Consider the following 13,920-nt stretch of genomic DNA (forward strand, 5'->3'; position numbering starts at 1 on the left):
AGCCTATGCTGAACTGCAAGTAACCAGCTCCTTTAGCAAGTAAAGTAAACAGATACCAAATAACCATAGTTTTAAAATATTATGTTTTATTAAATTTTTAAAGTAACATAAATATCATATTAACAATTTTATGGCTGAAGTTCTCAGAAGTTGCGAATTTTCCATTTTAACCGATTTGTGAGCTCAGAAGAGCCTTTACATCAGAAACCTTGTACGTAAGATTTATGATATTTATAGTTGTCTCATAGCTAACAAGAGAATAGAAATAGCAGATAGAACCATATAAACTTTGGACAGCAGGAGAATATTTGTTTTACTAAGTAAAACTGGAGTCTGCCAAGATTATGTAAGAACAACAAACTTTTTGTAAGCAACTTCATGTTAATCTGAACAAAATAATTCAAATCATAGTTGAATTTTTAGCAATAAAGTGGGATAGTAATTAATTATTCCCCAAATACATTTTTTTTAATTGTCTCAAGTAAGTCCGTATCACCTTCATACCAATATTTAGCACCATACAGTGAAATATTCATCCTTTTAATTTATGGTGAATATATGGTATATTACTTACTCTGTACTAGAACAAAAGATCTAATTGTGATAAAAATTTAAAAATCCACCTTTGCTTTCTGCAGTAGTATGTCATTGCTGGAAGAGCAACACCATGCTTTCAACCAAGAAGCTGTAGCTTATTTACAAATAAAAGAATGCCCTCTCCACATCCCTTTCCCAATTGCTCATTCATTATAATTATTTGATTATTTAATAGTACTACAGGTTAGGTTTTCTTTGCATTTGAAACTATGATAGGTTTTCTTGCTTCTTGCATCTTAAACTGATTTAGAACAGAGCACACAAAAGAAGTGTGGCCTGTTATTTCAGTATAAACTCCTCTGTGTTACCCTCTCTGTATGTTGTATGAGAAGACTTGTGCTGAAAGATGTAAACATGCACACAGACAGCTATAATTATGCTTTCTTGGAAAATGTAAAATAAATCCATTGAGGAGGCGGGCAATGTGCCAACAGAAAGTTGAGTATCAGTATGTCTGTTACCCATTTCTTCTACCAAGAAATAATGTAGTTTTCTTAACAAAGTTATTGGGGTGAAAGAGGATGGAGGAGAGAAATTTTATTTTTTATAGCAGACATGCTGGTTGTCAGTAAAATAGCAGTTTCAACTCTGATTCATTTTAGGGATTTGTTGTTGTTGTTACAGCAATTTAATAAAAAACACAGATACTTCTTAATTCCAAGCTTATATTCATTGTTCTTCGACAATGAAATGATAGTCAGTGTTTCATTGCTTTCATACAGCTATAGCCTACAGAAATAGTGTTTACATGGAGTATTAACAGGACATGAGTACACTGGGTCCAACAGTCATCCATGCTATTTCTGTAGCAGCACTGCAGGCTTCCAACATTGTGAGTGGGTAGCTACACTGCTAGTTCATAGGGTACAAACAGTCACAGACAATCTTGTTACAGTCTTGTGGCAGATATTTTCTTCTGTGGCTATGCAGAATGACTGCTAATACTGTTCTCTGTGCTGCCTGTTGGTTGTTTGGGAAAGAACTGAACAGGTTGTTGGGGAGCCTTTTAATTTATCCATCTTATTAGAAGAAATCAAACTGATCACAAAATGCTGATGGAGCTCTTCCCCTGCCCCTTGGGAGGCAGAGTCCTCTAGGTTTGGCAGCTCATGCTTCTCTGATTTCTTGCATCTCCCTTTCCTCTTTGAGCTGGATGTGCTATATCTAGCAATCCTGGTATGAGCACAAGCTGTAGAAATGCCCCTTGTAGCTTCTCCCTATAGCACTGACCATGCTACCTCTATAGACGAAAACAAAAATAAAAGCCTGAGTGAGTCCTGTTTCAGTCATACAGGTAGTAAAAAATCTAGCCTTCAGCAATGAGTAGCATACATTCCTGAATTGTTCACATTAATTTGAGCACGAATCAGAGGTCATCACCGGACCTCTGATTTAACTGAACAAGAGCCTTAGCTTGCTTTTCTTTTGAGAAAAGATTGTGAGTATACACGAAAGAGAGATAGACATGGAATAAGAAAAGAAAAAAGCTGTCACTCGGCATTTTTTATATTTTCTCCAAGACTTGGATTTCTTCAGAGTACGTTTAAGTACACTGAGAAGCACAAAGTAAAACATGTCTAAGTCATAGCTTGAGGTGAGAAAAAATTCTTTTGTGAGGTCCAGCTTTCCATGATTACTGTCAGAAATGGCAGATAAATACCATTGCCATGTGTCAGTTTCTCCACTGGGGTTTTTCTATGGTTTCTCTCCTGTTGTGGTTCTGATAATCACCTGAAAAAGGTGAAAAAAGATTCAAGTTTCACATGTGTTATGTCTGTGTAAAGACAAGCTAACAGCTTGGTCTCCCCCACAGGCTAAGGCCAGAGCACTGGAACCAGCTTCTGGCAATGTTGCATAGGGAATGAAAGGTCTCCAGAATAGCATATGCCATCTGCAATTGCAATATTTCTGTAACATCCCAGTTGTTTTTCAAGGATGAGTAGTAGCTTTGCAGTGGCTGTTACCTTCAGCAAAATGCTGACGTGCTTTAGAATGTGATACCACCAATGTTCTGAGTGAAGCCTGAAGTGTCCTTTTACACATGCAGAAATCAAGTCCAAACATACTCATCGTGAGCAGGTACATATCAGACTTGTTGGAACAATACAGACTGTGCAAATAACTATGAATGCCTACAGGCATATTTGAAGGATGCATGGCATGACTAGCATTGGTGAAGGGAAGGCAGCAAACTTTACTCATAGCTAAACAATAGTATGTCTAGTCTATATACACTGTTGTAGGTGTAGCACATCTGCAGTATTTGACTTTTCTGTGAGACTCAGTATTTCCTTACAATGTGTACAGCTTAAGATCTACAATCCCCTTAGCTATTGCTTCTCTTTCTATGTAAGTCAGGCACTTAAAGAGACTTCTTGGAGATGAGCTGGAATTCTTACGTCATTTTTTTTAAATGAATTTTGTTTCTAAACAGTCTGCAGTTTTGTTTTGTTTTGTTTTAAGCCTTTCATATAAGAAGACTGGAAGCTGGCTGATGATCTGATTATTTACTTGAGGGAATGCAGTCTTTCTAGAGGCATCCCTATGGTGACGTGCCTCACTTTACTAAGGTAACCATAGTCCCAGTTAGTCAAGTACAATGCAGCTGACTTTCACCATATACACTGCTACAGAAGAAGCATACATAAAATATCTGGATGCCAGCTTGTAAACCTGGTCTTCCAGGCCGTGACATCTTACATTAGCACAATGCACAGAATGCGCTGCCAACTTTCTGGCACTGGAAAACAGATAGCTAACAACTAGTACAGTTTCATTTAGAAAGCATGTTTTCAAGTCAAGAGCTTAAAAAAAAAATTGCATCTTTGTAAACTGTGTGCTAAACCTAATTGAACACAGATCACAAGTAATGTAATAGGAGCCTTTGCTAGGGAATGCTGGAGTCCTGCTGTTTTGGCTACCAGGTTTCTGGTTAGGGTATGCTGTGGGCATCATTCGGCAGTTGCTTAAAATTAGATCCATGGGGCATACAAGCATGAGTTTAATTCCTTGTATCTTTACAAATCTGAATCAGTTTGGATGCCCAAATAAAAATACATTGTCTTCATAACTTTCTCTTGCCTTTGCTACCACAACCAAGTATACCTTTTAAAGAATGCCAGCTTTGTAAATACTATTCTCAGCTCTCAAAAGAGCCACTATGTCATTTTTTGCGATGTAGCATTAAGACAGCTAATGTGACACAAGTCTAGACAAACTGGATTCTGCAATTGTTTCAAAAACCAGCTGTTTTAAAGTCTCATAATCTTAACATGCTTATTCAGTGTAATCTGAATAAAATATATTCCAGTATTACTTTTGATTTTGTAAATCTGATAGCATGACTAAATTTGTTGCACTAAGGCTGTCATTGCACCAGCTACTTTGAAGAAAGCTCTCTCTTTCTCTGGTCTTCCCAGGGGAATTCATAGTTCACTAGGTGAAACAAATATCTCCAATGGCCATAAGCTTTAGTAAGATCCTTGAATTCCTTTCTAAACTGCAGAATTATTATATTAAATTTAATTATTTTTTTAATTATTTATATTAAAAAACATTACTTTCTGAGCACATGACGATTTTTACACAGAAGTCAACCTTTGAAACCTTTCTTAACCTCAACAGAAATAAGTTTCAGACTCTCCTGACAAGTGGTAGCAGAATTGTCCTGATTGGTAAGATTCCCTCCATACATGTCTATACATATTTTTCACCAGTTGAAGTGATCAACTGCAAAGTGATTCAGCTGTAGTGAGATCCTGAAGGGCAGTATCAGTTTGTTTTTGAGCTACAGGGAGGCAAATGGAATGGAGAAAAGGACCTACTTCTCAAAAATAATAATGAGTTTCTGAATGTTTCTTCAATCTTTTAGGTATTCTTCTCTTTATCCTCAGAGTAAGTAGAGCATTTTTCAAGCTGAATAAATGTTCAAGCAAAAGTGATAAATGCAAGATCAAGGCTGTTTAATGGAAGATAGCTGCAACCTTAACCAATGAGAGAAAAAATGCCTCTCCATAAGAAAGCAGCATGTGAGTGAGTACAGTTAGCATAGGTACATGAATTCTCCTTGTGTCTTCAGTTGTGGCTTGAAAGTATCAGTCCTCCGTAGCAATATAAGACAAGATCTGAAAACTGTTCAGTGTGATCACTGGCCTAGTGTAACTGTTTGTTTTTTTTTTTCCCTCTAGGTTTTGAAAAATAGAAAATGTAAAATTTCTGAATGATAATAAAGGATAAATAGCCTCTTTAGGAAGTCCTCTTAAAGGTTAATTTCCTTGACTGGTTCTTCTCTGATGGCATTATTTTCTTCCAAGGTTCTGTGCTTTCAATTTGCCTCTTTTCTGGAGGAGGATGGGATTAAAATAATCTAAAACAGGTAGCACATGGGAAGACTGCAACTTTGGTTAATCTTTACTCTTGCACCCTGAACTCTCGGTAAAAGATTTCATCTTCATCTGTTCCTAAAGCTTTATGGTTTTAAAAATCAGTCCGGTCCTACGGAATAAATACCACCACGTATTAAAGCACTGGTTCAAACTAAAAAGGTGAACATATATCTGTGCACAATAGATGCAGGTTGCAGTTGGAGGGAGTGGATTTTTCTGCTGCTTTCAGACTCTGATGCCCATAGTTGCTGGTTAGAGAGGATTGGAGGTCCTTCTGGAAGAGGCTGGTTGTTGATGGACAGCTTCAGTGCCTGAGGGTGCTGGATGCCCTGAAGTAGGAAAGGAACTTGTAGCAAAGGCTCACCACAAAGTACCAGATGTTTCGAGCCATCTGTGACCTTGCGATGAAAATGCGCCAGATGATCACAAGGAGGGTGGTGTTAAATGCATATCGGATATTCCTCAGTCTGAGAAAAGACAGAGGCATGTTATGGAGGAAAACAAAAACAACAAAAGTTTACCAGCTTAATTTGCTACAGATAACTTTCTAAGAAATCTTGTTTACAAGTGACCCTTGGGCTTTTTGCCTGTCTTATATTAGTGAAAATACTACGCCTGGATGTCCCTACCATCCCAAGACCGTGTTGAAGTTACAGTGTAGCAAATAGTTAATATAATAGGTGGAATGTCTGTACTGTAAGTCTCTCTTGTTCCATGTACTCTGCTTTTAAACCAGAATAGACTGAAGTCATACTGAGAATTGTTTTTTTTTAATGATAGTGTAGGGCATGTCCAATGCCACCTTCTTTGATTTGGATATTAGTTACTTTTGACTACGTAGGATTGGTGACAAGCTGGAGGAGTTTTGTAGGAGCTGATGAATACGATTCTCCTATCTGAATGAAACTGTGCTTTTAATGTTAGGAAATTACTCAGTAATCATAAAGATCTTAACTTCAGCAGTACTGTAGCACCAGGAGTACTACATTCACCTCTGGGACCACCAGCAACACAGATCTGTTGGACTGGGTCCAAAAGAGGGTCATGAGGATGATCAGAGGGCTGGAGCAACTCTTCTGTAAGGAGAGGCTAAGAGAGCTGGGGTTGTTCAGTACAGAGAAAAGGCTCACTGTGGTTTTCCAGTACCTAAAGGGGGCCTACAGAATAGATGGGGATGGACTCTTTATAAGAGAGTGTAGTGATAGGACAAGGGATAGCATTTAAACTAAAAGAAGAGAGAATTAGATAAGCTACTAGAAAGGAATTTTTTCTCTGAGAGTGGCGAGGCACTAGAACAGGCTGACCAGAGAAACTGTGGATGCCCCATCCCTGGAAGTGTTCAGTGCCATGTTAGGAGGGGCCTTAGGCAACCTGGTCTAGTGGGAAGTGTCACTGCCCATGGCAGGGGCATTGGAACTAGATAATCTTTAAGGTCTCTTCCAACCCAAACCATTCTATGATTCTAACACTCTTTACTTTAGCAACAAGCTTTTTTCCACTTCTAGTGTTTGCAGTGCACAAGTATGGTTTTCTTAAAAAAAAAGAATCAAGCTCCAATAGAGCTTTTTGCCTGCACATTTCTGACTAAAAGGGCTTGAGATGAGAGGAAAAGCTTTGACGGAAAAGGAGAAGGGCAATCTCGTACTGTTCATTTAGGAGCCCTTAAAACTTTTACCTGGACTTGAAAATATAAGTTTTGCACCAATTTTGGAGAATTTTTCCCATTCTGCATAACTTCCTCCTCCCAAGAATTTAGAACCTTCAACTTTAAATTCAAAATGACAAACACTTAAAGTTTTTATGCAATCCTTTTCAAATGCTAAGAGCTTCAAGGAGCTTCACAATATCTAAGTCTGGCCTTATTTTTCTACTTTAATTCTAAATTACCAGGACCTTCTGTATTCATCGATTACTCTTATTCATTGCAACTTCATTATTTGGTCTTCTCCTGGGAAGGCATAATGTCTAGCCCTTGCCTGTTAAGTGCTGGGGAAGATCATGGTGCAAATCCTGGAAGCTATGCTAAGGCATATGAAAGAAAGGGAGGTGATATGGGATAACCAGTATAGCTTCACTAAGGGCAGGTCCTGCCTGACCAACTTTGTCACGTTTTATGATGGTGTAACTGCATCAGTAGACAAAGAAAGAGCCACTGATATAATCTGTCTGGACTTCAGTAAGGTCTTTGACACAATCCTCCATAACATCCTTCTCCCCAGAGTGGAAAGGCATGGATTTGATTGGTGGATTGCATGATGGAAGAGGAACTGGTTGTGAGATCATACTCAGAGAGTGGTGATCAGTGGCTCAACGTCTGGGTGGAGGTCAATGACAAGTGGTGTCCCTCAAGTGTCAGTACTGGGACCAGTGCTCTTTAACTTCTTCATCAATTAAATTGACAGTGGGATTGAGTGCACCTCCAGCAGGTTTCCAGAGGACACCAAAACTTGCGGTGAGGTTGACATGCCCATGGGATGGGATGCCATTTAGAAAGACATAGACAGGATTGTGCACTGGACCCTGGTGAATATCATGAGGTTCAGTAAATCCAAGTGGAAGGTCTTGCACCTGGGTCATGGCAAGCCCTGCTATCAGTACAAGCTGGGGGATGTAAGGATGGAGCACAGCCCTGCTGAAAAGGACTTGGGCATACTGATGGTTGGCAAGCTGGACATGAGCCAGCAATATGCCCTTGGAGCCCAGAAAACTGGCCATATCCTGGGCTGCATCAAAAAAAGCATGGTCAGCAGATCAAGGGAGGAGATCCTTCCCCTCTACTCTGCACTGGTGAGACCTCACCTGGGAGCACTGTGTCCAGATGTGGAGTCCTCAGCACAGGATAGGTATGGACCTGTTAGAGCGCATCCAGAGGATGGCCACTAAAATGATCCAAGGGATGGAACACCTTCCCTTTGAGGACAGGTTGAGAGAGCTGGGGCTGTTCAGCCTGGAGAAGAGAAAGCTCTGGGGAGATCTGATTGTGGCCTTTCAGTATCTAATGATGGAGTACAAGAAGGAAGGGGATAAACTCTTTATCAGAGTCTGTTGTGATAGGACAAGGGGAAACGGTTTCAAACTAAGAGAGAGGGATTTGGATTGGATTTAAGGAAGAAGTTTTTTACAATAAGGGTGATGAGGCACTGGAATGAGTTGTCCAGAAAAGTCATGGAAGCCCAATCCTTGGAGACATTCAAAGTTAGGCTGGACAGGGCTCAGAGCAACCTGATGTAGCTGTAGATGTCTGTTCATTGCAAGGGAGTTGGACTTGATGATCTTTTAAATTTTCACCTCAAAATATTGTATGACTCCATGATTCTAAGTCCCCTTTTTTTTTACAGGAAACAAAAATGAAGCACTGACAATACTCTGCCATAAAAATAAATAAGCTATGCTGTATTTATCTCCATCTTATTCAACAATAACATACTGCAATGTTGGAGGGCAGGTTGCTCGGCAGCACGTAGCTACTGATTTACTAATGATTTACGATGTAATCTTAGATGAAAGGGGTAAGTTATACCTGCATGGAATGTGGTGTTTCTAGTAGAGTTCTGTACTTAACAACATGTACTGTACACAAAATTAGCCTGGGTAACGGTATTGTTCTCTTATACGCTTGGTCGCATAGACCCTGTATCCCTGGAAGCATATATGCTATATAAGATGGTGTGTTGCGACAATAAAGTTGAAGCCGTGAACTCATATTGAGTGTAGAGCTTCCCGCGCCGTGGGGGGTGACCCTGTGGGAAACTTGGGGAGTTTCCCAACACTGCAAGGTAAATAGAATGATTTTCCTCACAATCCATTTAAGACAGCCAGGAGTTCCGGTCCTCATCATTGGATATGACTTACTTTCGTAAGTGCTGCTTTGCTGCAGGGATGCCAGACATGTCCTCATTTAGCAAATACTTCTTAGCACCTAGGCAGTAGCTTTCAATGTATTCTGACCAATGCAGTTGACGAACATCAAAGTTGTATAACTGGGATATAAAGACAAACAGCAGAAGTTAAATGTAAGTGTTCAAAACAAGTTCACTTTAAGCATTGACCTGATCCAGATAAGGCTGTCTATTAAGTTTTAAAGCCACTAAGTTTCAAAGAGGACATGGACACTTTAAAACTGTATTTCATAGCTGTCAATTAATGATTTACCCAGCCGAGAATTTGAGCAAAGCAGGTAGAAATTTAGTGCTAACTGGCAGGAAACAATGAAACATTTTTTCTTTCAGGTAGACACTTTTACATAAACACATGTAAATGTATACCCACCCCCACATACAATCATGGAAGAAAAATGGTATTCCACTCAAGCAAATATACATCTGAAAGCCTCCTTGCAGGCTTTTCTTTTTCTTTTTTTCTTTCTTTTTTTTTTTGGTGTTACTAGAGTTAAGTGTGAATAAATGAATCAATTGAATCAATAGGTGCCTTTGCATCAGTTGCCACTCTGTGCTGTGCTGCTTTTACTCTCAATATCTAGACTGACAGAAATCCATGGAATGGATTACTATGTTGTTTGGCATTAATAAATCTCATTGCAGAGTTAATTAGTTAATTTCAGTGCTGATACTGGAAAAATTGTTAGCAAGCTCTCAGGTTGTTGTCTGTCTGTTGGAACGAAGGTATTATTATTGAGAAATAATTATAATAATAATTGAGAAAGTGGTTTTGTTGGAGAGATGTTTTTTTTTTCAAATGGAGCTGTGAAGTGAATGGTATTTCTTACTTACAGAGCCTTAAAAGGGAAGATACTAAAAAAAAAATCCTTCCTTTCACCTTAGAGGCAATCTAGGCCTGTTGGCTTGGTACAGGAACTTTGGTATTAGAACAGCAACAACTTGAGCAAATTGTGTAAAATGCAGGTTAGCTACTGTGCAGATCCCTGTGTGTCTGTCAGATATGTATAGGGAACTGTACTCTCCATAAAATACCTAACTTGAATACACTGCTTGCAATAAAGCAGTGGCAACACAGGATGTAGAGAATAATCTATAATCTCATAAGCAACTTGGGAAGTCTGAAACACTGTCTAACCTGCACTGAAGTCCTTGTTGCTGTGATTTTGTTTATCTGTATCAATGCAAGCTTCTGAATTACCATTAAGTTCCCTCTGCATCTGCTACAGTCACAGCAGTACCACTGCTCTTAGCCATTTGAATTTTCTGCATGCACTACCTGTATAGACTAGGGAAGAAACCTCTTGGCTCTTGTCTTGGGCATCTATGTGAGAATTTCGTGTGAGACTGGTTTGATGTGAATGTCTAAATACCTCTTTGAAAGGAAATACTGAACAGAAGTGCATTCAGGCATACCGAACCTCTGTATTTCTTCAGTCTTTCAGTTAACAACCCCATTCCAAAGGAGCAGTATTTCAAACCTATAAAGACTTCAGCAGAGCTTGACATCCTGCAAAGTAATTGCTGTCTGGGGACTTAAATCAAACAGGAACATTTTTCATATTGTTCACGCTAACACACCATGTGTTAACTAAACTTACTTATTCAGTGCCCATTAAGACCAGTGTGGATAAAAATGCCAAAATCTTTCTAGTGGTTTCCTTCCAGGTCACCTACCAAATTTCATACTGCCAGATGAGGGAGAAAATGATACTGTAAAGGACCTTCCTAGTTTTCCAAAAGCAAGACACTAAGAAAACTAGGATGAGAAGCTACTGAGAATGCTACAGTTATAAATGATAATTGTATTAAATTAACCACGTATATTTGTATTTCCATTGATACCGTCTTTCTGGGGTTCCCGTACAGCACATTAGTTTATATAGATACATCCCCCATGAAAGGGGATGCTTGAAATTCTCAGGGCCCGGAGTTGTTATATGAAAACTAGGCCATTTCTTCTTAGAAAGAAAAACATGTTTCTGTACAAAAAGGAATATGCTTATCTTTCCAACTCCACTAGGTATTCCTGTCTATCTGTGCAGCCATCTCAGAGGGCTGAGTACCACTGGCTCACTGAGGATATAAATTTATGTTCCCTTTGTGCAGGCCATTTTGGCTGTGGAAACAAATCTAGTTTATTTATTATTATTTATCTGTCGAACAGAAATCTGAGGATAAAAGGTAAAGAGTTGCTATGTTAGTTGGAAAGAATAGAGTGATTGACTTCTCTCAGAAGAAAGAACAATACATCTCAGGAGAAAACATTCTCCTACAGGAAGTGGAAGGTTCCTGATAAGTTCTTGAATAAAATGAGAAGAAATATTCAAGTTCAAGTCAATTGCAATCATCTAGGCAGATGTCATTTGAGGACTCAACAATATAAAAAAACTAATTGCTGCAGATGAACATAAGTGGAGTCAGCAGTCCACACACATGACATACTCACCTTTTTGTCCTCTGTGTTAAGCTGACCCATTAACATATTCATATTATCTGAAGACCAATCCCAGGACTGGGTGGAGAAATACTGCAGGAGCATCATGGACTTATGCAGTCGATTGATGATCTTCATCATTCTGAAACAGAGGAGGAGTATCAGAGATGGAGAGAAAGTATGTCTTAATACAAAAAACTGTAGTTTTGGTCTAAGTGTTTTCACCAATCCACTTGAATAAGACTTGCAGTGCCCAATGAGCCTTCCACTGGCATATACCAGGCTGAAAACCAACTCAGCAAGATTCTAAAAACTGCTCCATATTAGGTCCTGAACCTACAGCTACTCAGCCTTGATTTTTATCTTTTACGTGAATGCAAACACACATTCTTCAGCACAAGACTGAGGCTTAATTTACTGATTTGAACTGAAGGGTAGAAGTCCGTATCAGCACCACATGGCATACATATCCATGAACCAGTACCAAGTCATAACAGTAGACTGCACAACCACAAAAGTTTCTTTTCCTCATAAGGTGAATACTTTTCTCTCTACCACAGAAATGCTCTTCTGGTCTCAAGTCTGACTTGGCCCAAAGTGATTTTGGATTTAGCTTGTACTGAGTCAGCTCTAATTCAAAGGTGACTGCTTCTGCAGCGTGAACAAGTTCTGAAGCCTAGTACTCAAGTTCAGCTTTCAGATAATGGCAACTTTTCTTTATCTTGGGTTTTCTTTCATCTCGCTGTTTTTCATAAAGGCCACAATTCTCCCTGTGTAGTAAAGTGGCAATTTGAAGTGATTTTTGTGTCCTTCCTTCCACAGGAAGGTTCTAATAGCAGTGAACTCTTGGTGGATAAAAATTTTCCCAGGCATTTTTATGGTGAGGGAGAATAGGAGTACATAGATAAACTGTCTCATTGTCTTCATGGAGTATGAGTGCCCTGGTAATGATGAAAGCCAGTTCCGCGTCGCTAGACAGTAACTTTGGAAATGCAAATTCAGGTCTCTCATGTTTCTTGGGCTTTTTTTTTTTTTTTTTTTTTAAATAAAAGGGAAATGACAGTAATGGTGTCCTATCTCACGAGATTATTTGATGTGTCTCAATGGTCATGAGTACAAAAGGCCTGTAGGAGGCAGTTGTTGTAAAGTGCTGTGATGTACAGTGCTTGATCTGTTTGGAGAGAACACCATGTTCTCTCAAACTCGATAAGGACAAGAAAAAGCAAAAAAAAAGCTGATTTCTGTGGAAAACAGAGCTGTTTTCATGAGGAATTTTGAGCTGCCTCAGAGGGTAACAAAGTCACTGTGACAAACAAAAAGTGGCAGTCTGTGGAAGAATGGTGCCAGGCTGGCCTCTCTTCATGCAGATGTGACTGCCACTTAGATAAGCATTAAGCACAGCAAAAAAGACATGACTCTCCTCAATTCAGAGGAGAGCTGTACAGCTTATGAAGAGTGTATTTAAAGCACACATAGAAACTCCTACTGAGAATTAAAGTGGCTTTCATTTTAGAAGCAAAACATCAGATTGAAGGAACTTTGATTCTGAATAATTATGTGCACATTGATTAAATGCAGTTTATTTAAACTTCAAAAGTGCTTCAAATTAATCTCTCTGTGCCTGTGTGAGCAAGTACTGTGGGACAAAATTTCAAATATTTTAATACCTTAAAGGAACTCAGGAAACAAAGTATATGATTAGATTGCAAAAATCAGGAATTCCCCCTTTAACTGGCTCTCAGAAAGCCATCCATTCTCTTTAAAGTGGTCAGGGTTAATGAAATCTATCAGAAAAAAAAAAAAAAACACCAAAAATAAACAAACAAACAAAAAAAAACCACACAGAGAGAATCAACAGCGTGTCTCTACTTTTGTTTTGAAAACAGGCTGTTACACTGGAAAACAAATACCCTATTCATATGGCCTCCTGTCAGTGTAAGTCCTACCTACAGAACTACTCAATGCAATTGAGCAGCTGAAAGTGTGCATCAAAGAGGGAAATGAAGATATCTAAACAGGCATGTATAAAAACTGTGGTATATGCTAACTCGTTCAGCTCAGATGTTGTGAGCACATTCAAAATATTTACTAGTTTGGATTAAGGATAACTGTGATGAAAAATATCAACTAAGCAGAAACATGAATTTCTGGTGCTGAGCAGCTACAACAAAGACTTTTTAAAAAATATCTCTTTCTCTACTGTGGATGAAGTGAGAGGAAAAGAAAACAGCAGTAGTACTTGTCACTGACATCCTTATTAGTTACACATAAAAAATGCACCTTGTCTTCTAGAATGATGTTTAGAACAATGATTTCTTTATTTACTCCCATACTGAGCCATGCATGAGCAGTCTCAGGTGTAACAGATTGCCTCAAGAGACAAGTAATGATATAAAACACATTATTTCCTAGACCATGAATGGAAACGTAGCAATAAGAGTAGGGCATATAGGGCAGTTTTGCTAGACACCTAGCAATTTATGTGAAGTGAACTAACATTTAAAGTAAAGTTCTAAGGAGTGCCAGTATGTAAAAGTTTAAGGCAGATAGAGATAGCTTTTGTACCTGCACTTTTCCACTTCTGGGAGATGGGCTACTGCATGTG

The 13,920-nt window shown here is 38.8% G+C and overlaps 1 protein-coding gene and 1 long non-coding RNA gene across 16 annotated transcripts in view; one reads left to right on the forward strand and one right to left on the reverse strand.

Annotated features, from left to right (window-relative positions):
• Nucleotides 1-66: 66 nt before the first annotated feature.
• The window catches only part of FAR2 (fatty acyl-CoA reductase 2), a 148,268-nt gene continuing 134,414 nt past the window's right edge, over nt 67-13,920 (reverse strand). For all 15 annotated transcript variants that reach the window (XM_021382035.1, XM_021382033.1, XM_021382027.1 and 12 more), the window contains 3 exons: nt 11,328-11,457; nt 8,835-8,962; nt 67-5,449 (listed from right to left, as the gene is read on the reverse strand). In XM_021382035.1, the coding sequence (XP_021237710.1) occupies nt 5,287-5,449; nt 8,835-8,962; nt 11,328-11,457 (421 nt within the window). In that variant the 3' untranslated portion in view covers nt 67-5,286. The remainder of the gene's footprint in view (nt 5,450-8,834; nt 8,963-11,327; nt 11,458-13,920) is intronic.
• Nucleotides 5,456-13,359, forward strand: LOC110390641. The gene is made up of 2 exons (XR_002433797.1): nt 5,456-8,758; nt 13,202-13,359. It is a non-coding gene; the product is annotated as an uncharacterized LOC110390641 (long non-coding RNA).

This window comes from Numida meleagris, unplaced genomic scaffold (assembly GCF_002078875.1).
Source record: "Numida meleagris isolate 19003 breed g44 Domestic line unplaced genomic scaffold, NumMel1.0 unplaced_Scaffold165, whole genome shotgun sequence".
In the NCBI taxonomy this organism is placed as follows: domain Eukaryota; kingdom Metazoa; phylum Chordata; class Aves; order Galliformes; family Numididae; genus Numida; species Numida meleagris.